Genomic DNA, 23,930 nt, shown 5'->3' on the forward strand with positions numbered 1-23,930 from the left:
TTCGATCTTCCAGTTTTGGAGTTTTACAATTTTTCGAATCTTCAATACTTCTTCGGTTTCCAGTTTTTCGATATTTGCATTTTTTTTATGTATCTATTTCTTGTTATTTTCGATTTTTCAATTACTCCGTTTTTCGATTTTCGTTTCTCGAGTGAGTTTTTCGTTTGTTCAATTTTTTGTTTTTACAATTTTTTAGTTTTTAGAAAATAAAATTTTCATTTTTCAATTTTTTGGATTTTTCAATTTTGGGATTTTTCGTTTCTTGATTTTCAATTCTTCGATGTTTCAGTTTCGGTTTCTTCGATTGAACTGAAATCGAAAAATTAAAAATCAACAAACGAAAAATTTTCTACTTTTCAATTTATCAACTTTTGAATTTTTCCTTTTGTAGATTTTTCAGTTTTTCAATTTTTTAATCGTTTGTTGTTGCAGCACTTTTCAATTTCTTAAATTTAAAAATGATCTATTTTTCAGTTTTAGAAATTTTCGTTTTATAATTTTTGGATTTGTTGGTCGTCAAATTTTATTAAATTTAAATTTTTAAATTTTTTAAATTCTAGGTTTTCGATTTTTTAGTTCTTCGACTTTCATATTTTTCAATTTTAGGAATTTTTAAATTTTTGATATTTTTCAATGTTTTGTTTCGGTTTGGATTTTTGGATTTTTCAATTTCTTGGCTTTACAGTTTTTGGTTTTTCAATTTTCGATTTCTTGTTTTGTCGATTTTTCAAACTTTCGCTTTTTTAAATTTTAAATTTTTCGATTTTGGACTATTTTGATTTTTCGACGTCTCGATTTCTCGATGGTTTTGTTTCGATCCCCAGATTTTTGATGATTTCAATTTTTCGATTTCTCGGTCTTTCGATTTTTTTGTTTTTCGATTTATTGATTTTCCACTTTTTCGGTTTGCCAATTTTTCGACATTTCAGTTCTGGGATTTTTCAATTTTCAATCCACATTTTAATTTTTCGATTGCTGGGTTTTTCAGTTTTTCGATTTTCTATTTTTCATACTTTTCGATGTTTCAACTTTTGAATTTTTCCTTTTTTAGATTTTTCAATTTCTTAATTTTATTAAATCTTTTGCTGTTCCTTAATTTTAAAAATTATCTAATTCTCAGTTTTATATTTTTGCAATTTATGATTTATGTTGGTCGTCCAATTTTATTATATATATATTTTAAATTTAGACTTGTTAATTTTTTAGTTCTTCGATTTTCCTGTTTTTCAATTTTCGGAGTTTTTAAATTTTTGTTATTTTTCCATTTTTTGATGTTTCGATTGGTCGATTTTTTGAATTTTCACCTTCTCGCTTTAACGTTTTTTGGTTTTTCAGTTTTTCTAGTTTTCGGTTTTTAAATTTTTCGACTTCAGCTTTTCGATTTTTAAAATTTTGATTTCTCAATGTTTCAAATTTAAAATTTTTCTATTTTAGGCGATTTTGATTTTTCGACGTCTCGATTTCTCGATTTTTCATTTTTTCAATTTTTCGATTTCTCGGTCTTCCGATTTTTTGGCTTTTCGATTTATTTTCAATTTTTTTTATCTCCAATTTTTCGACATTTTAATTTTAGTTTTTTCTCGGTTTTTCAGTTCTTCATTGTTACTTTTTCTACTTTTTAAAAAATGTTATGAAATTTTTGACTTTTTCCGAGCACCGTCGAAAAGTATCTAAAATTATTTTAACATTACAGATCCATCTTTATTTTAACCTATAGGGGTTCTCGTTAAAAAAAATAGCAAGATCAAATTTTATAATTATTCGAAAAAGCTGTACTTTTGTCGAAATAACTTTCGATCCATTTTTACTTCCCGAGCGTAAGCAAAGGAAGTATTGTAATCGAGTCCGTCGGCCGACTCTCTACTTTTACTTTTTCTCGATCTTTCATGACCCCTAGAAGACGAAGAAATAGGTTTCCCATTTCCGTCTGTCTGTCCGTCTGTCCGTCCGTCTGTCCGTCCGTCTGTCCGTCTGTCCGTCTGTTGTCCCGGATTTTTATTAGACATATAATCTCCGAAAGTACTCGACCGATTGTTGTGAAATTTTGTACTTACATTAAGAATATCATGTAGATGGTAAAACGCTAACCAAAATTTGTCTAATCATCCCCACCACTAATGCGATGACGTCACTTCAAAATTGTACATAGTAAATGGGTTTTCAATTGTATAAAATAACATAGTCCTACACATGTAGTTTACAACTCTAAATCGACTTTTCACCCGAAACGTCCAGATTTTTGGAAAAAAAATCAAAATTATAAAACAACATTTTGAAATTTAATTTTTAATCTGCTATCCAGAATGCTTTGAAATGTTGCAGATGTTTTAAGGCTATAAAGAGCATCATAAATCTTTAGTCAAAAAATATTTGCTTATCCCCTCCAAAAACTTGATGACGTCAGCTCGAAAGTTTGCCGAATAAATCATATCTAAAATGTACAAAATATGATGAGCCTGTACTTGTCATTTATCACTCCATTCATATTTTTTGGATTTGCATATACAGAGTGACTCAAAAAAATTAATGAATGCGTAAATATATTTTAATGATTTAATCAGGAACTATAAAACGGAATGGTCTGACATCTTGCAGATGTTTTAAGGTTATAAAGAGCATAATAAATGTTTAGTCAAAATATATTTGCTTATCCCCTCCAAAAACTTGATGACGTCAGCTCGAAAATTTGCCGAATAAATCATATCTAAAATGTACAAAATATGATCAGTCTGTACTTGTGATCTATCACTCCATTCATATTTTTTGGATTTGCATATACAGGGTGATTCAAGAAAATAAATGAAAGCGTAAATTTATTTTACTGATTTACTCAGGAACTACAAAACCGAATGCTTCGAAATCTTGAAGATATTTTAAAATTATCATAAGCATGGTAAATTTTTGATCAAAACGTATTTGGTCGTCCCCCCTAAAAAATTTATGATGTCACCACAAAATTTTGCTGAAAAAATCCTATTTAAAATGTACAAAATATGGTGAGTCTCTTCTTGTGATTTATCATTCCATTCAAATTTTTTCGATTTGCATATACAGGGTGACTCAAAAAAATTAATGAATGCGTAAATTTATTTTATTGATTTAATCAGGAACTACAAAACCGAATGTTTTGAAATCTTGCAGATGTTTTAAGATTATAAAGAGCATAATAATTTTTAGTCAAAATATATTTGGTTATCTTCTACAAAAAACTGATGACGTCAGCTCAAAAGTTTGCCGAATAAATCGTATCTAAAATGTACAAAATATGATGAGTCTGTACTTCTAATTTATCATTCCAATCATATTTTTGGATTTGCATATGCAGGGTGACTCAAAAAAATTAATGAAGGCGTGAATTTATTTTATCGATTTAATCAGGAATTAGAAAACCGAATGCTTTGAAATCTTGGGAATATTTTAAAGTTATTATAAGCATGGTAAACTTTTGTTCAAAATGTATTTGTTCATCCCTCCTAAAAAAATTGATGACGTCACCCTTAAATTTTGCTGAATAAATCCTATCTAAAATGCAAAAAATATGATGAGTTTGTACTTGTGATTTATCATTCCATTCATATTTTTTAGATTTTCTTAAGAGGTGGTTCAAAAAAATTAATGAAGTCAATTTATTTTATTGATTAAATTAAAGGCAACACTTATTATTAGTATTACACCCCAACCAACCCAATTTGGTAGACACAAAATTTGTTAAAGGAAAAACTCGGTTGAAACATAAGGGTAGCACGCTTATTTACATCGACTTTAACATTACAGACCTGCATTTGTTTTATGCGTTCACTTGGTTCCGCGAATGTGAAATAGACATGTTTATAATCAACCAATTGTGAATTTCACCGTCAAGAATTAAAATAAAACCCAATGTTTTATACAATAAGCGGAAGTCGAAGCAATAAAACCGATGGTCGTTTTGTTTACAGTTTCTCTGTTTGACTCTCACGTATGCTGTTACGCCTGTCATCTTAAATTAAGAATGTTTATACATACACGATTTTCAGTTGCCTCTGATACGTATACGTGAGTAAATTGTTTCGTTATTTTATTGATTATTACAAATCAATATTCAAAACGACCCAATTCATTTTCCCGAAAATTTGAGAATATAATAATTTTATTCTTAGTATTACACTACATCTATCCCAACTGATATACGTGTCCTTGCAAAAATGTTGATGACGTCATCGCAATTTTTTTTTAAATTCCCACTACAAAAATGTAATGAGAAAAAAAAACACAATAGGCATGCAGTCGTCAAGTTTCCGACAGCGAGGGAAGTACTGTCTAAACTCTTTAGACCAATTTTTTTAAATTGCGAACCTGTTTATTTGATAAATGTTTGAAACAAGAATAAATAAACGAGTACAACAGTTACCCTGCGGTCATTTGTTTGAATCATTTGTTAAATAAAAACATTTTAAAACCAATTTTTCCGTTATAGTAAATAACATGCGTACGAATTTCACGACACCGAAAATAAAAAATCGCATCCACCGAGATTCGAACCCTCCCCCCGGAAATGCGCTTCCATTAGCCAACCGGATCCGCGCGATTTTGACGTTCCGACTGTTAAAAAAATGTTTTATAAATTATTCCCCGACAAGTTCCTCAGCGACGAAGCCGTGGTCGGAGCATATTGAATTTTGCACCTGAGAGATCTGAATATCTAATATCGCTGGCATACCGGAGGCAGAACAGGAGTTGAAATTAGTGTTCTTTAGATTCACACGGGAGATTGCACTTTGAGTTTGCAGCAGAACTATGAGAATTTAGAGCAACATCCCTAACAAGTTTAACTTTAAAATTTATGTATTTCCGTCAAAGTAAATTGCGTCGTACGAACAACTCTCAAATTAGTTTAACAGTGATTTTTGCTCTTATATGCACTCAGCGGAATATTACTACGTACAAATTGTCGGAGTTTAAGCTTCCGTGACTTTAAACACTGCTGGGTTCGTTTTACTAGGTTTCATTAGAGCTGGGTTATTCTGAGGCCGGCCGGAGGGTATTTTTGTTAATGGGGAGTCACTTAAGTAGTTAAAAAATTTACACTAAGGACAAAGCACGAGCTTAACGGTGTCCTTCTCACTCGTTTGAAATTTGTTTCTGTGACCAACAATAATAATTGGAAATATAATATTGTAGTATTTGAAACCGCAGAAAATTCCAATATTAATTAATACAATTCCAGATGCGCCAAATTCCCGGTAATTGTGGTTACGTTTCAATCAATACAGCACGAGATCAAAGCTCTCGGGAGTTTTAAAACACGAGCATCGATTCATCGCGTCCAAAGAAGAAATTCTTTAAAAAATAAAGAAAAAGCTCGCCGAACTTTCCGTCCAAGTTTAATTTGCCGAAAATTACATGCAAGTTTCGAAACATTAATACCCATTAAAGTTCGATGAATATGAAATGAAGTTCGGGCCGGAGATAAATGTAGGCAAGATGGATGCTCTAAAAAAAAAATAAGTACTTAATCGCCTTACCGAGTTTCCATACTAAAATCGCCATTAGCATTCCAATCTAGCCCTAGGGCAAATGTCACCACCTTGCTAAATGACTTAACGAGCGATGTTCCTTGTGACTTACCACACTTGTTTCATAATTACTTTGGCAAAGTCAAACTGTGACCAACACTTCGACCCGGCCGGATGCCTGCATTTAACCTATTAAAAGCTCATTTGAAGGAGTTTCCTTCCAGGACACAGAAGGACATGTGCGGCCGACATTTATGGGAGAAGTTCACGGGGATAATTTCATCCACTTTGTCACAATAAAAATTTTAAAGTGACGCCATTTTCGACCGTTTGCACGAATTACGTCGCACCCAAATCAGGCAATTTGTTTTAATATACTCACTTGCTTTAATGTTTTCAGAGTGGTGGAACTCTTTGGGGTTCATTTAATCAAAGTTTTAGGGAGTGTATAGAGGCCGGACGGAAAGACGCGCAACAGGCTACGCTTTGCATTTATATTTCATGGGGAATTCGTTAGGAAGGATAGCGAAAGTTAGGGTTTTGAAAAATTGATTTGTTTAAAAAATCGAAAATATTTAAAGTGACGTATTTTCTTTAATTGTCGCAGCTATCACAAAGTGGAACATTTTTTCGACGTTCGTTTAATCGTCATCTCTAAATTTTACAATAGTAAATGTTATTTAAATTTTATAAAATAACGTATTCCTCCACGTGGTCCTGAGTTTTTACCCTAGGAATCCAGATTTTCGGGAATTATGATCTTATCTTACAACTTTCGGTATTATTTGGGATTTTTCAGTTTTTTGATCCTTCAATTTGTCGATTCTTCAATTTCTCGATATTTCAGTGTAACGGTCTTTCAATTATTCGATTCTTCAGTTTTTCGATTTTTCAATTATTGGCGTTTCTAAATTTTTGGTTTTTCGTTTTCTTTACTTGTCGATTTCATAATTTTTTTCAATTTTTGGCGTTTCTAAATGTTCGACTTTTCGACTTTTCGTTTCTCGATTCTTCGACTTTTTGACTTTTGATTGCTGAGTTTTTTGAGTTTTCCATTTTTCCGTTTTCCGATTTTTCAATTTTTGAGTTGTGGAGTTTTTCAATGTTTCGTTTTTCAATTTTCAATTTTTCAGATTTTTGTTTTCTCAATTTTAGATTTTTTAAATTTTCTAGTTTTCGATTTTTCCATTTTTCCATTTTTCGATTTTTCAACTTTTCGATTTCCCCATTTTTCGGTTTTGGAATTTTTTAATATTTCGCTTTTCAATTTTCAATTCTTCAAGTGTTTGTTTTCTCAGTTTATCGACACGTTTTCTCAATTTTCTAAATTTTTCAATTTTTCCATTTTTTAAACTTTCGACTTTTAATTTTTCAATTTTTCTATTTCTGTCGATTCGGTTTGTCGATTTTTCGATTTGTCGATTCTTTAATTTTTCGATGTTTTCGAATTTGGGCTTTTCAATTTCCCGATCTATTCATATTTCAATTTTTCCATGTTTCCATTTTTCAATGTTTCGATTTCTCAGTTTACCGATTTTTTGACTTTTCGTCTTTTTGATTTTTCGTTTTTCCAATTTTTCGATGTTTCCCTTTTCCATTTTTTCGACATTTCAATTTTGGCGTTTTTCGATTTCTCAATTTTTCAAATTATTGAATTTAGAATTTTTTGATTTTGATCAATTTTTCGATTTCTCGTTGTTTTTTCAGTTTTTCGATTTTTCAATTTTTCGATTTTTTAAATTTTATATTTTTCAATTTTTCGATTTTACGATTTTAGGATTTTTGTTGTTTCGATTTCTCTGTTGTATTAAAATTTTTTAATTCAATTTTTCGATTTTTCAATTCCCCGACAATGCTCTCTTTCGATTTTGAAAAATTTACAGGTTTTCGATTTTCCGATTTTTTTTAAGTTTTTGATTTTCAATTTTTCAATTTTTCCGGTTTTTTTTCTAAATTTTCGATTTTTAAATTTCCAATTTTTCGATTTTTCGACTTCTTGATACCCTCAATTTTTTGATATTTCAGTTTTGGAAGTTTTCAAAATTTGGTTCTTCAATTTTTCAGTTTTTGAGGTTTTTGTTTTCCCTGTTTTTATATTTTTCAAAATTTCGATTTTTCGATTTTCCAATTTTTCGATCTTTCAGTTTTGGGGTTTTTCATTTTTTGATTCTATAATATGCCTTCGGTTTCTCAGATTTTCGATTTTAAATTTTTCATTTTTTTTTTTGATTCGATTTCTCACTATTTTCAGTTTTTCGGTTTTCGTTTCTCGATTCAGTTTTTCCTTTGTTCAAATTTTCGTTTTTACAAATTTTTGATTTTTAAAAAATAAATTTTTTCTTTTTTCAGTTTCTTGATTTTCAATTTTTCGATTTTTCAGTTTTGGTTTTCTCGATTGAATTGAAATCGAAAAATTGAAAATCAAGATACTAAATATTTTCTAATCTTCGATTTTTCAACTTTAGAATTTTTCCTGTTCTAGATTTTTCATTCTCAATTTTTTTAATGTTTTGCTTTTGTAGTTGTTGTTCAATTTCTTAATTTTAAAATTTATCTATTTTTCAGTTTTAGATTTTTAAATTTTATAATGTTTCGATTTGTTGTTCGTCCAATTTTATTATATTTTAATTTTTCGATTTTTTAAAATGTAGATTTTTCGATGTTTTAGTTTTCATGTTTTTCAATGTTTCGAATTTTTAAATTTTAGAAATGTGTAAAATTTTGATGTTTCGATTTCATGACATAATTGTTTTTGGGTTTTTCGATTTTCCGATTTCTCGATTTTTTTAATTTTCGTTTTCTCAGTTTTTCAACATTTCGTTTTAGGAAGATTTTCCATTTCTAAATTTTTGGGTTTTTACATTTTTGCCGTTTATATTGCCCAGTTTTTCAATTTTTCGACTTTTCGTATTTCGATTTTTCAGTTTTTCGTTTTTTAAAATTTTTCAGTTTCCCAATTTATCGAGATTCCGATATTTTAATTTTTCAGTTTTTCGATTTTTCAATTTTCCTCATCAAAAATGAAAAAACGAAAAGTATAAAATGTAAACTTTGAAAAATCTAAAAATTGGAAATCAAGAACCTGAAATTGAAAGATAGATTCAAAAGTTTTAAAACTCGAAAAATTGAAAAATCAAAAATCCAAAGACGCGACGTTGAAAAATTCAAAAATAGACAAATCAAAACATTAAAAAATTGGAAAATATCTAAAATTGAAAAATAGGAAAATCCAAGTACTAAAAAAATTGAAAAAAAAAAAAATTGGAAAATTAAAATATTATAAAATTGAAGAACCAACAAATCGAAAATTTAGAAAATGGAAAAATCTAAAACTGTAAAATAGATAAAATTTAAAATTAAGAAACTGAAAACTGTTGCAACAGCAAAAGATTAAAAAACTTCAGAATTGAAAAATATAAAAAAGGAAAAATTCAATAGTTGAAAATAAAAAAAATTTAAATCGAAAACTAGAAGATTTTTCGTATATTGATTTTCAATTTTTCGATTTTTCCACTTTTCGATTTTTCGACTTCTTGATTCCTCAATTTTTCGATATTTCAGTTTTGGAAGTTTTCAAAATTTGGTTTTTCAATTTTTCAATTTTTCAGATTTTTGTTTTCCCATTTTTCGACTTTTCCAAATTTCGCTTTTCGATCTTTCAGTTTTGGGGTTTTTCATTTTTTGATTCTTCGGTTTCTTAGATTTTCGATTTTAAATTTTTCATTTTTTCAATTTTTTGATTCGATTTCTCATTATTTCTGATTTTCCAATTGTTCAGTTTTTCGGTTTTCGTTTCTCGATTCAGTTTTTCCTTTGTTCAAATTTTCGTTTTTACAATTTTTTTTTTGAAAATCAAGAAACGAAATATTTTGTAATCTTCGATTTTTCAACTTCAGAATTTTTCCTGTTTTGGATTTTTCAATTTCTCAATTTTTTTAATGTTTTGCTTTTATAGTTGTTGTTCGATTTCTTAATTTTAAACTTTATCTATTTTTCAGTTTTAGATTTTTCAATTTTATAATGTTTCGATTTGTTTCGTCCAATTTTATTATATTTTAATTTTTCGATTTTTTAAAATGTAGATTTTTCGATGTTTTAGTTCTTCGATTTTCATGTTTTTCAATGTTTCGAATTTTTAAATTTTAGAAATGTGTAAAATTTTTGATGTTTCGATTTCATAACATTTTTGTTTTTCGGTTTTTCGATTTTCCGATTTCTCGATTTTTTTAATTTTCGTTTTCTCAGTTTTTCAACATTTTGATTTTGGAAGATTTCCCATTTATAAATTTTTGGGTTTTTACATTTTTGCCGTTTATATTGCCCAGTTTTTCAATTTTTCGACTTTTCGTATTTCGATTTTTCAGTTTTTCGTTTTTTAAAATTTTTCAGTTTCCCAATTTATCGAGATTCCGATATTTTAATTTTTCAGATTTCGATTTTTCAATTTTCCTCATCAAAAATGAAAAAACGAATGTAAATTTTGAAAAATATAAAAACTGGAAATCAAGAACCTGAAAAATTGAAAAATCAAAAGATTACAATCCGAAAAATTGAAAGAGATTCAAAAGTTTTAAAACTCGAAAAATTGAAAAATCAAAAATCCAAAGTCGAGACGTTGAAAAATTCAAAAATAGACAAATCAAAACATTAAAAAATTGAAAAATATCAAAAATTAAAAAATAGGAAAATCGAAGTACTAAAAAAATTGAAAAAAAAATTGGAAAATTAAAATATAATAAAATTGAAGAACCAACAAATCGAAAATTTATAAAATGGAAAAATCTAAAACTGTAAAATTGATAAACTTTAAAATTAAGAAACTGAAAACTGCTGCAACAGCAAAGGATTAAAAAACTTCAGAATTGAAAAATCTAAAAAAGAAAAAATTGAATAGTTGAAAAATAAAAAAAATTGTAAATCGAAAACTAGAAGATTTTTCGTTTCTTGATTTTCAATTTTTCGTTTTCAGTTCTTCGATTTTTCAATTCTTCAATTTTTCATTCAGCTTAATTAAACAATCGGGGAAATGAAAACTAAAAATCTAGAACTTGAAAAACTGGGGAAAGGAAAAATCGAAACATAAAAAATTGAGAAACTGAAAAATCAAAAAATTTAAAGTTGCAAAAACGAAAAATTATGAAATTGAAACATTGAAAAATGGAAGAATTAAAAAATGAAAGAAAATTAAAAAACGAAAATTGATGAAGTCAGAAAATTGTAAAATCGAAGAAGAAGGAAACACGAAAAAATGGGTCGAAGGTAAAGTCCAGATTTTTCGAAAAATTATAAGATTTAATTTTGCGACTTTTATTTTTATAACTCATAAGTTAAAATGAAGATGTACGTATAATATTAAAGTAACAATAAAACGTTTACAAGATTTCAGAGCATTCGGTTTTCAGTTTCAAAGGGAAGTAAACATGCTTCTGAGAGAAAGGAAACATTACAAAAAATTTATTAGACAGGAAATCTTTATAAAAATAATGCGTTGTGTCAATCCGGTTAACTTTGAAGACATTTTTTTTATGCCTAGATCTCTGCCTTTACTCTGTTAAACCTTCCAATAAAAAAGTTTCCTGCCCAATAAATTTCTTGTTTTCGTGGTCAAGCCAAAATCAGCGTCAAAGCAACCGAAAGTTAATTCAAGAAGGCTCCATCAGCCTTGTAGCAGGTGCAGGACGTGGACACCAACTCTGATAACCGGAATATCATAGAATACATAAAGATCTCCCAACTAGACTCCGCCGTGCCTGGGGTTTTATAGTCACGAACGTGACTACCTCCAAATTATCCGAATACAACTCAGCTCCCAGACCTAAATCAATTACTTTCTGACAATGACAATTCATTTGGCGGCGTTACCTCCAATCTACACGTTCTGTTTCTCGTTAATTCAATAATAGTGCGATTTAACGAAGCGTGTTTTTATTTTGTTCGAAGTCAAGGAAGAATGTCTCAAAATTGTCTCGAGCAAGCCGAAGCGGGTCAGATTTGAAATTAAAATATTCAAATGTCGACCCTCATTGTGCCGGAATTTTTCTACTTATTCGGGGCGAACGCGCAACAGTGAGTTCTGCATGAATAATGGGCACGGCGAAGGGGAGTTTTAGATTATAACATCTTAATTAGAACGGAATATTACTATCCTTCTATGTCGTAATGAAGCAGTATCTATTACAAAGGATCTATTAACATCTTGTCTTACTTCACACGGGGATAACGAACATTTCTGATGTCGAATCGTGGAAGTTTGGGGCTTTATCGGGAACAGGGGGCTTTTACAACGTGCACTTCCCACCTGAGGAAAGGCTCGATTACGACGAACAAGAGGGAACACTTTAGTGGGGCCGGGTTGATGGAGCCGAAGTTTCGGAAAAAAGTCGAAGAGTTCGGATGAATTATTTATTGATCTATTCTTCATTTCATGGCGGAAAATTTCATTTTTGAAAAAGTCGTCTAAAATTTTTCAAAAAATTCAAGGTTATAGAACTGATTCCAAAAATATAGCGTGTTTGAGGTCACAAAGCAATATTTTTGCTATATTTGGTGAATTTTTTGAAATTTTTAAAATTTTCCAATTTTTCAATTTTTGATTTTCCGAGTTTTCAATTTTTTAGTTTTTCAATTTTTTTGAGTTTCGATTTTTCGATATTTCAATTTTTATATTTCAGGTTTTTCTTTTTCCAGTTTTAAGATTAAGTTTTGGAATTTTCAGTTTTGCGATTTTTCAATTTTTGCATTTCTCGGTCTTTTAGATTTTCGTTCTTCAATTTTTCTTCGATTTTTCAGATTTTCGGTTTTTCGATATTTGAGTTTTTGAATCTTTCAACAAATCGGTTCTTAAATTTTTTGATTTCGATGTTTCGATTACTCAACGTCACGATCTTTCGATTTTTTAGTTTTTCAATTCTTCATGTTTTTGTTTTCCCAAATTTCAGTTTTTTAAATTTTCGAGATTTCGATTTTTCCATATTTCATTTTTCAACTTTTGGATTTCTCAATTTTTTAGTTCTGGAATTTTTCAAAAATCGTTTTTGAATTTTCAGTGTTTTAGATTTTTGTTTTCACAGTTTTTCGACTCTTCAAACCTGGATTTTTCAATTCTTGAATTTTTCAGTTCTTCCGTTCCTCAATTTTTGAAGTTTTTGTTTTGGACATTTACATTTTTTTCAATTTTTCGATTTTTAAAATTTTCGATTTTTCGACTTTCGGATTTCTCGATATCTCAGTTTCTTGTTCTTCAATTTTTCTTCGTTTTCTTAGGTATTTGTTTTCTCAATTTTTGTTTTTTCAACTTTTCGATTTCTCAATTTATTAGTTTTGTAATTTTTTAATTATTGTTTTAGAATTTCCAGTTTTTCAGGTTTTTGTTTCCACGGTTTCCACAATTCTTCGATTTTCAGTTGTTCCATTTCTCAGATTTTTGAAGTTTCAGTTTTGGAATTTCCAATTTTTAAAAATTTTTCGATTTTTAGAATTTTCGATTTTTCGACTTTTGGATTTCTCGATCTTCCAATTTTTCATCCTTCAATTTTTCTTCAATTTTTCAGATTTACGATTTTCCGATACCTCAGTTTTTCAGTTTTTCAACATTTCAGTTTTAAAATTTTTTGATTCCAATGTTTCGATTACTCAACGTCTCGATTTTTCTATCTTTGAATTTTTCAGGTTTTTGTTTTCTCAATTTTAAATTTTTCAGGTTTTTCTTTTCTCAGTTTTTCGACTTTTCAAAATATCGTTTTATCAATTCTTCGACCTTTCAGTTTTTCCATTTTTCCGTTTTTGAAGTTTCAGATTTGGAATTTTCAATTTTGTTTTATTTTCAAGATTTTTGATTTTTCGTTCTTGCAGTTTTTCAATTTTTTGTTTCCTCAATTTTCGATTTTTCAATTTTTCTACTTTCAATTTTTCGACTTTTCGAATTCTTAATTTTTCAAAGTTTCGGTTTTAGATTTTTTCATTTTTTTTTATTTTTCAATTTTTTGATTATTCGATTTTTTGACTTATCAATTTTTCGACATTTCAGTTTTGGTATGTTTCAATGTTTCGATTCTTCAATTATTGGATTTCTCGATTTTTTACTTTTTGAATTTCCTAATGTTTCGATTTTTCAACTTTTAAATTTTTCAGTTTTTAAATTTTTTTACTATTCAATGTTTGAATTTCTCAATTTTTGCATTTTTTGTATTTCGATGTCTCGATTTTTCATTTTTTTGATTATTCAATTCCCCGATTTTTAATTTTTCCAATTTTTCAATGGTTCGATTTCCCAATTTTTCGACACTTTAATTTTGGTATTTTTCAATTTTCGGTTTCGTGAATTTTCTGATTTTTCAATTTTTTGTTTTTTCGATTTTCGTGGCTTTTGGTTTGTCAATGTTTCGTTTTTTTAATTTTGCATTTTTCAATTTTTCGATTTTCCGATTTAAATTTGCTTAATTCAGTTTTTCGATTTTTGGATTCCCCGACAGTTATTTTTCGATTTTTAAACTTTTTTGGCTTTTTGATTTTCCGATTTCTCGATTTTTTTGTTTTTGATTTCACAATTTTTAGCATTCTAATTTCAGAAAATTTTTAATTTCTGGATGTTCCAATTTTTTTTTGTCGTTTCGATTGCTCAATCTTCCATTTTTGGACTTTTCATATTTCGATTTTTCAATTTTTCGTTTTTACAAATTTTTCAGTGCATCAATTTATCGAGATTCTGATATTTCAATTTTTCAGTTTTTCGTTTTTTCAATTTCTGGTATCAAAAAAATAGAAATGTTGCAAAATCGTAAAATTGCAAAATCAAAAATGAAAAAACGAAAAAGCATAAAATGAAAACTGTGAAAAGTCAATAAACTGGAAATCAAGAATTTGAAAAATTGAGAAACTTAAAAATCGAAAAAGTGCGAAATCGAAAAGGCGAAATATTGTACAATAGGAACATTGAAAATGAAAGAAATCGGAAAATCGTATAATTGAGAAGTCCAAAAAATCCAAAACTGAAACATTTTTCGATTATTCGACTTTTCGATTTTTCAGTTTATCAACTTTTCAATTTTTTTTGTTTCGATTTTTCACTTTGGCGATCTTTCAATTTTTCGATGCTTGGATTTATAGAATTTAGGTTAATTCGATTTCCATATTTTCCGAATTTTCGACTTCTCAACTTTTCGATTTTCCGATCTTTTTATGTTTCAATTTCCCCATGTTTCCATTTTTCGATGTTTCGATTTCTTGGTGTATCCATTTTTCGATTTCTTGATTTTTCGAAAATTCGGCTTTTTGATTTTTGTTTTTCGAATTTTTACACTTTTCAGTTTTCGTATTTTCCATTTTTTGGTTGTTTAATATTTTTGCTTTTTCAATTTTTCGGTTTTACGATTTTCCATTTTAAATTGTTTTTAATTCAATTTTTCGATTTTTGGTTTTCCCGACATTTCGGTTTTTCGAAATTGAAGAGTCTCGATTTTTTAAATTTTCGATTTCTCAATTTTTCGACATTTCATTTTGGTATTTTCCAATTTTTGGGTTCCTGAATTTTTTTGCTTTTTTAGTTTTTCGATTTTACAATTTCCCTGTTTTAAAATTTTTTAATTAAATTTTTCGTTTCCTCGACGTTTCTGTTTTTCCGGTTTTTAAAATTTTTTTGGTTTTCGATTTTCCGATTTCTCTTTTTTAAACTTTCGATTCCTTAATTAATTTTTTAACATTTCAATTTTTCAGGATTTTCGATTTTTCGTATTTGGATTTTTTAATTACATATTCATTTTTTAAAATATTTCAGTTTCTCAACTTATCGAGATTCCAATGTTTTGATTTTTCAGTTTTTCAATTTTTCAACTTTGCGTGTCACAAAAAAAATGGAATATTGCAAAATTGAAAAATGAAAAATGAAAAAACGAAAAAGTACCAAATAAAAACTATGAAAAATCTAAAAACTGGAAATCAAGAATTTGAAAAATTGAGAAACTTAAAAATCGAAAAAGTGCATGATCGAAAACATGAAATATTGTAAAATCGGATTATTGGAAATTAAAGAAATCGGAAAATCACATAATTGAAAAGTCCAAAAATTGCAATTGAAACATTTAAAAATTGGAAAATGGAGGAATTGCAAACCAAAGAATGAAAATTTGAAGAACTGAATAAACGAAAAGTTATAAAATGGAATGAAATAATAAAATAATAAAAGAAATGAAATCAGGGTTATAGATCTGGATGTTTTTATTTTTTCAATTTTTGAATTTTTCGATTTTTTTCAATTTCTAATTTCTTAATTTTTCAACATTTAAATTTTTGAAGGTTTTCTGGATTTTTCAGTTTTTTCATTTTTTATCGTTTCTATTGCTCAAACTCCGATCTCTCAGTTTTTCAACTTTTCAATTTTTTTGTTTCGATTTTTCAGTTTTTCTATTCTTCAATTCTTCAATTTTCCGATTTTTCAATTTTTCGATGTTTGGAGTCTAATTCGATTTCTATATTTTTCGACTTTTCGACTTTTCAACTTCTCGATTTCCCGATTTTTTTGTTTCCATTTTTGAATTTTTCGATTTTTCGACTTTTCAGCTATTCGATTTTCGTTTCTCCAATTTTTCGATATTCCGGGTTCCCAATTTTTCAACATTTCAGTTTTGGTATTTTCCAATTTTTGGGTTCCTGAATTTTTTTGCTTTTTTAATTTTTCGATTTTACAATGTCCCTGTTTTAAATTTTTTTAATTTAATATTTCGTTTCCCCGACATTTCTGTTTTTCCGGTTTTTAAAATTTTTTGGCTTTTCGATTTTCCGATTTCTTTTTTTTTTAAACTTTCGATTCCTTAATTTTTCAATATTTCAAATTTTCGATTTTTCGTAGTTGGATTTTTCAATTACATATTCATTTTTTAAAATATTTCAGTTTTTCAACTTCGAGATTCCAGTGTTTTGATTTTTCAGTTTTTCAATTTTTCAACTTCACAAAAAAATGGAAATATTGCAAAATTGAAAAATCAAAAATGAAAAAACGAAAAAGTATAAAACAAAAAATATGAAAAAACTAAAATCTGGAAATCAAGAATTTGAAAAATTTGAGGAAACGAAGAATTGAAAAATCAAAAAAAAAAATTGAGAAACTTAAAAATCGAAAAAGTGGATGACCGAAAAGATAAAATACCTATTGTAAAATCGGATTATTGGAAATGAAAGAAATCGGAAAATCGCATAATTGAAAAGTCCAAAAATTGCAACTTAAACATTTAAAAATTGGAAAATGGAGGAATTGTAAAATTAAAGATTGAAAATTTGAAGAACTGAATAAACAAAAATTATAAAATGGAATGAAATAATAAAATAATAAAAGAAATGAAATCAGGGTTATAGATTTCGATGTTTTTATTTTTTCAATTTTTCAATTTTTCCATTTTCCGATTTTTCGAGTTTTCGGGTTGTCTATTTTCGTTTTTATAATTTTTCAACATTTCAGTTTTGGTATTTTCCAATTTTTGAATTCTTTAAGTTTTTGGTCATTTTAGTTTTTTCGATTTTTCGTTGTTTTTAGATTTTTAAATTTTTTAAATTTTACATTTTTCAATTTTTCGATTTTACGACACTTCGGAAATTTAAAATTTTTTAATTTAATTTTTCGATATTTTATACCCCGTTATTTCTGTTTTTCGATTTTTTGAATTTTTTTATTTCTCGATTTTTTCAAATTTCGATTTTTTAATTTTTCAACATTTAAATTTTTGAAAGTTTTCTATATTTTTTAGTTTTTTCATTTTTTGTCGTTTCTATTGCCCAAACCCCGATCTTTCGGTTTTTCAACTTTCCAATTTTTTTGTTTCGATTTTTCGATTTTTCGGTTTTTCGATTCTTCAATTTCCCGATTTTTCAATTTTTCGATGTTTGGATTCTAATTCGATTTCTATATTTTTCAACTTCTCGATTTCCGGATATTTTATGTTTCCATTTTTTAATTTTTCGATTTTTCGACTTTTTAGCTCTTCGATTTTCGTTTCTCCAATTTTTCGTTATTTCGATTTCCCAATTTTCTTCATTTCACGTTTGCTATTTTCCAATTTTTGGATTCCTGATTTTTTTTGTATTTTTAATTTTTCGATTTTACATTTTCCTGTCTGAAATTTTTTTAATTCTATTTTTCGTTTCCCCGACATTTCTGTTGTTCCGGTTTTTTAAATTTTTTTTTTTTTCGATTTTTTTTTAACTTTCGATTCCTTAATTTTTCAACATTCCAATATTTAAAGATTTTCTTTATTTTTCAGTTTTTACATTTTTTGTCGCTTCTATTGGCCAATCTTTCAATTTTTCGATTTTTCGTATTTAAATTTTTCAATTATTCATTTTTTAAAATATATAAGTTTTTCAACTTATCGAGATTCCAATGTTTTGATTTTTCAGTTTTTCAATTTTTCAACTTTTCGTATCACAAAAAGAATGGGAATATTGCAAAATTGAAAATTGAAAGATCAAAAATGAAAAAACGAAAAAGAATAAAAAAACTATGAAAAATCTAAAAATTTGAAATCAAGAATTTGCAAAATTTGAGGAAACGAAGAATCGAAAAACCAAACAAAATTAAAAATTGAGAAACTTAAAAATCGAAAAAGTGCACGATCGAAAAAATTAAATATTGTAAAATCGATTGGAAATTAAAGTAATTGGAAAATCGCATAATTGAAAAGTCCAAAAATTGCAATTGAAACATTTAAAAATTGGAAAATGGAAAAAGATTTTAAATTTGAAGAACTGTATAAACGAAAAGTTATAAAATCCCATGAAATAAAAAAGTAATAAAAGAAATGAAAGCAGGGTTATAGATTTCGATGTTTTTATTTTTTTAATTTTTTGATTTTTCAATTTTTCGATTATTCAAATTCTCGATGTTTGGATTTATAAAATTTGGGCTAATTCGATTTCTCAATTTTTCGACTTCTCAACTTTCGATTTTCCGATCTTTTTGTTTCAATTTTTCCGTGTTCCAGTGTTTCCATTTTTCGATTTTCCGATTTTTCGGCTTTTCAATTTTCGTTTTTTTTGATTTTTAAAATTTTTGATTATTCGATTTTTTGATTGAACAATTTTTCGATTGTTCAGATTTGGAATTTTCAAAGTTTCGATTCTTTAATTTATTGGATTTCTCGATTTTTTACTTTTTGAATTTTCCAATGTTTCGATTTTTCAGCTTTCCATTTTTTCAGTTTTTAAATTTTTTTATTATTTAATGTTTCAATTTTTCAATTTTTCCATTCTTTGTCTTTCGATTTCTCGATTTTTCGTTTCTTTGATTCTTCAGTTTCCCGATTTTTAATTTTTCCAATTTTTCGACACTTTAATTTTGGTATTTTTCAATTTTTGGTTTCTTGAATTTTCTAATTTTTCATTTTTTTGTTTTTTCGATTCATGACTTTTGGTTTGTCAGTGTTTCGTTCTTTTTAATTTTGCATTTTTCAATTTTTCGATTTTTGGTTGTTTCGATTTCCCGATTTTAAATTGTTTATTCAGTGTTTCGATTTTTCGATTGCCCGACAGTTCTGTTTTCGATTTTTAAAGTTTATTGGCTTTTTGATTTTCTGATTTGTCGATTTTTTTAGTGTTTGATTTCCCAATTTTATAACATTCCAATTTTAGAAAATTTTTAATTTCTGGATTTTCCAATTTTTTTGTCGTTTCGATTGTTCAATCTTTCATTTTTGGACTTTTCATATATCGATTTTTAAATTTTTCGTTTTAAAAAATGTTTCAGCTTCTCAATTTATCGAGATTCCGATGTTTTAATTTCTCAGTTTTTCGTTTTTTCAATTCTGGTTTCAAAAAAATGGAAATATTGCAAAATTGGAAAAATGAAAAATTGAAATTGAAAAAACGAAAAAGTATAAAAACTGTGACAAGTCAATAAATTGGAAATCAAGAATTTGAAAAATTGAGAAACTTAAAAATCGAAAAAGTGCGAAATCGAAAAGGCGAAATATTCTAAAATAGGAACATTGAAAATGAAAGAAATCGGAAAATCGTATAATTGAGAAGTCCAAAAAATCCAAAACTGAAACATTTTTCGATTATTCGACTTTTCGATTTTTCAGTTTTTCAACTTTTCAATTTTTTTTGTTACGATTTTTCAGTTTCTCGATCTTTCAATTTTTCGATGCTTGGATTTATAGAATTTGGGCTAATTCGATTTCGATATTTTCCGAATTTTCGACTTCTCAACTTTTCGATTTTCCGTTCTTTTGAAATTTCGGCTTTTCGATTTTCGTTTTTCGAATTTTTCGACTTTTCAGTCTTGGTATTTTCGAATTTTTTGATTGTTTAATATTTTTGTTTTTTTCATTTTTCCGTTTTTCGATTTTTCGTCGTTCTTGGATTTTTCAATTTTTCAATTTTTTAAATTTTACGTTTTTCAATTTTTCGGTTTTACGATTTTCCAATTTAAAATTTTTTAATTCAATTTTTCGATTTTTCGTTTTCCCGACATTTCGGTTTTTCGATCTTGAAAAGTCTCGATTTTTTAAATTTTCAATTTCTCAATTTTTTAACATTTCAATTTTTGAAAATTTTCTGGAGTTTTTAGGTTTTCCATTTTTTGTCGTTTCTGTTGCCCAATCTTCCAAATTTTCTATTTTTAGAATAAAAATAGGAAATATTGCAACATTGTAAAATGGAAAAATCAAAAATGAAAAAACGAAAAAGTATAAAATAAAATCTAGGAAAAATGTAAAAACTGGAAATCAAGAATTAGAAAAATTGAAGAAACGAAGAATTGAAAAATCAAAGATTAAAAATTGAGAAACTTAAAAATTGAAATGTGCTAAATTGAAAATCGGAATATTGAAAATTAAGAGAAGTCCAAAAATTGCAAAATTAAATTGAAAATGTTTAAGTTTTTCAGTTTTTAAATGTTTCAATTTTCCAATTTCTCGATTTTTCAACTTTCTGGACTTGTCAACTTCTCGATTTCCCGATCTTTTTATGATTCCATTTTTGAGTTTTTCGATTTTTCGATTTTTGAGCTCTTCAATATTCGTTTCTCCAATTTTTCGATTTCTCAATTTTTCGACATTTCAGTTTTGGTATTTTCCAATTTTTGGATTGCTGATTTTTTTTTTTTTAAGTTTTCGATTTTACAATTTCCGTTTTAAAATTTTTTAATTCGTTTTTTCCTTAATTTTTCAAAATTACAAATTTTCGATTTTTTGTGTTTGGATTTTTCAATTACATATTCATTTTTTAAAATATCTCAGTTTTTCAACTTATCGAGATTCCAATGTTTTGATTTTTCAGTTTTCAATTTTTCAACTTTTCGTATCACTTAAAAATGGAAATATTGCAAAATTGAAAAATCAAAAATGAAAAAACGAAAACGTATAAAACAAAAACTATGAAAAATCTAAAAACTGGAAATCAAGAATTTGAAAAATTTGAGGAAACGAAGAATTGAAAAATTAAAAAAAAATAAAAATTGAGAAACTTGAAAATCGAGAAAGTGGATGATCGAAAATATGAAATATTGTAAAATCGGATTATTTGAAATTAAAGAAATCGGAAAATCGCATAATTGAAAATTTCAAAAATTACAATTGAAACATTTAAAAATTGGAAAATGGAAAAAGATTGAAAATTTGAAGAACTGAATAAACGAAAAGTTATAAAATCGAATGAAATAAAAAAATAATAAAAGAAATGAAAGCAGGGTTATACATCTCGATTTTTTAAATTTTTTCAATTTTTCAATTTTTTGATTTTTCGATTTTTTGATTCTTCAATTTTCCGATTTTTCAACTTCTCGATGATTGTATTTATAGAATTTGGGCTAATTCGATTTCCCTATTTTTCGACTTCTCAACTTTTCGATTTTCCGATCCTTTTATGTTTCAAGTTCTCCATGTTTCCATTTTTCGATGATTCGATGTTTCGGTGTATCCAATTTTTATTTTTTAATTTTTCGATTTTACAATTTCACAATTTAAAATTTTTTTAATTCAATTTTTCGATTTTTTGTACGCCGTTATTTCTGTTTTTCGATTTTTAAAATTTTTTGGCTTTTCCATTATCTGATTTCTCGATTTTTTCAATTTTCGATTTCTTAATTTTTCAACATTTAAATTTTTCTGTATTTTTCAGTGTGGAATTTGAATTTTTTAAAAACTAGAACTGACCTAAAGCGCCTATTTTGCCATTTTCGGGCCTAAATCCCCGGTTTTTATCCCTTATTCTAGGACCTATTGTGTCGTTTTTAGCCTAAACTCCTCACTTTAATCATCACGGAACAAATTAACAATCAAACTTCAGTTAAAGACAACGCCGGCGCTCCCCGGAAAATCTAATAACATTTAAACTTCCTAGTTAAAATTAGTTTACTTCTTACTAACCGATTGATTCACTTGAATCTAATCCGTGCCTCCAGCCTTTACAAGAACTAATCTCTTAATGAAATCTCAGAACGGCGTGCAATCGAAGACATACCTAATACATTACCTACATTACGTACCAGTTCGAAACTCCTCTCCCGGCGCTCCCTGTTTTTTCAACTGTTATTTTTGCACGCTTTTGTCAAAAAATAGAATTCCTTTGTGTTGAAAAGGTTGCCACTCATGTGGGGGAAATCAGGCTTGAATAAAAGAAAAGTATTCGTGGATACAACGTGAATTTCGTGTAGTGTCACTACCAAACGTTTCTGTGTACATAATTGCGCTCTTAAAGGCACATCAAAAGCACAGTTCTTGTCACGAATATAATATAGCGTCGGCGTTTTTAAAAAGGGAGAAACACTCCAAAGGTATGTGGAGGTTGGAGGCACTGTTATAAATATGCAATTCGGCACGCGGGATGAATAAATAATTCGTAGTTAATAAAAGTATTCGGTGGCGTACTTTTAATTAAGAGAAAAGTTGATAATTTATTGTTTCTCACACCGTACCGGAAAGAAAAGGACTGCAGGAAACTTAAGATGTGAACATAGACGTAGAGAAAAGACGATAACGCACGACCTTAAAGAATTACAAACATAAAATCGGGCGTTTTAGAGAAAAGCGTCCCAAGCTACACTTTAAACACAAAAGAGAAAATATTTTTATAAGGGATGTAATACTTACATAAGGTAGTAGCCCGAGTTGTGTTTATGGAACGCTAAATCTACCCCGACCCCACACAGAACTGAAACAAAATAAACACATTAGTTCACATATTTAGCACGTGGAAACAAACAAATTGTTGGGTTAAAGCAACAGAGGTAAAAAATTGGTCGAAGGAATCATATTAATTTTTCGTGTGAAGGACATTATTTTATATTTATCAATATTAATTTCTAATTTATTACCATTACACTATCTAACCATTTTATCAATGCTAGTAATTTCGGAGGCTTTCACGGTCGGAATCAATACATGATCGTTTTCCGGGTTGGAACCGTGTAAATTAAGTTTTGGGCTCAACGTTTCGCATACTTTCGTAAGTGGCATCTTCAGGAGCAGGGTTAAGAATAAGGCAAAAGAGCACGGTAACCCAGTATGTCAACAATACCAGAAGCGAAACCCTTTTTAAGTATATTAAGAAAAAATGAAACCCCACCCATACCTGCCCTGATAGAAATAGTAATGAAGTTTTTATCCATTGGCAGACCTAAGGGGGGAGCCTAAGTAAATAAAAATTTACCATTTTAAACGTGTTTCAGTCATCACAATTAAGATGAGGTGGGTGGGCGGGGTTTATATTTTGCGTTTTTTTCTGAATATAACTTTTATAGTATTCTTTGAACAACACGACACAATACACATTTTTAATTTCTTGTAAAGAAATAAGTATTTTGCATTTAAGCTCCGTCCCCTTGGTTCACGGCGAATAAAAAAAAAATCATCACAATTGAGACAGGGTGGGTGGGCGGGCTTTCATTTTGCCTTTTTGTTTTAATATGTGTAGACTTCTTTTCACAACATGAAACTTAAAACATGTTTAAAATGGAAAATTTGTATAAGGATATATGGATTTTGCAATACATTTCGCTCCATAATTGCAAAATCCATGTTTCCTTGCAAAAATCATTTTAACTATGTTTTAAGTTTCTTGTTATGAAGAGATGGCTACATACATTAAGAAAAGAAAAGGCAAAATATAAGCCCCGGCCACCCACCCTATCTCAATTGTGATGAATTTTTCATTCGTTGTCATATCGTGGGGTGGGGCTTAATTGCAAAATCCATATTTGTCTACAAGAATTTATCAATTTAAATATGTTTTAAGTTTCTTGTTCTGAAAAGTCGAGTGTGAGAAAAAGGCAAAATATAAACCCCGCCCACCCGCCCTATGTCAATTGTGATGATCTTTTTTTAATCGTCGACAGCCAAAGGGGCAGAATTAAAATGCAAAATTCTTATTATTTCTCTACAAGAAATTATCATGTGTAAGACATTTTTTTGAGTACCGTGTTATTCAAAAAATACTATGTGTATAAGGAAA

At 27.9% G+C, this 23,930-nt stretch overlaps 1 protein-coding gene across 1 annotated transcript in view; it reads right to left on the reverse strand.

Annotated features, from left to right (window-relative positions):
- Window positions 1–23,088, reverse strand: part of LOC135143716 (uncharacterized) — a 95,930-nt gene extending 72,842 nt beyond the window's left edge. The window contains exons 1-2 of the mRNA XM_064075624.1: window positions 23,052–23,088; window positions 22,571–22,631 (exon numbers count right to left, since the gene is read on the reverse strand). Coding sequence (XP_063931694.1) covers window positions 22,571–22,631; window positions 23,052–23,088 — 98 coding nt within the window. The remainder of the gene's footprint in view (window positions 1–22,570; window positions 22,632–23,051) is intronic.
- Between the last annotated feature and the right edge of the window lie 842 nt (window positions 23,089–23,930).

This window comes from Zophobas morio, unplaced genomic scaffold, assembly GCF_036711695.1.
Source record: "Zophobas morio isolate AGI-343-1 ecotype UQ-CSIRO unplaced genomic scaffold, CSIRO_AGI_Zmor_V1 ptg000074l, whole genome shotgun sequence".
NCBI classification, from domain to species: domain Eukaryota; kingdom Metazoa; phylum Arthropoda; class Insecta; order Coleoptera; family Tenebrionidae; genus Zophobas; species Zophobas morio.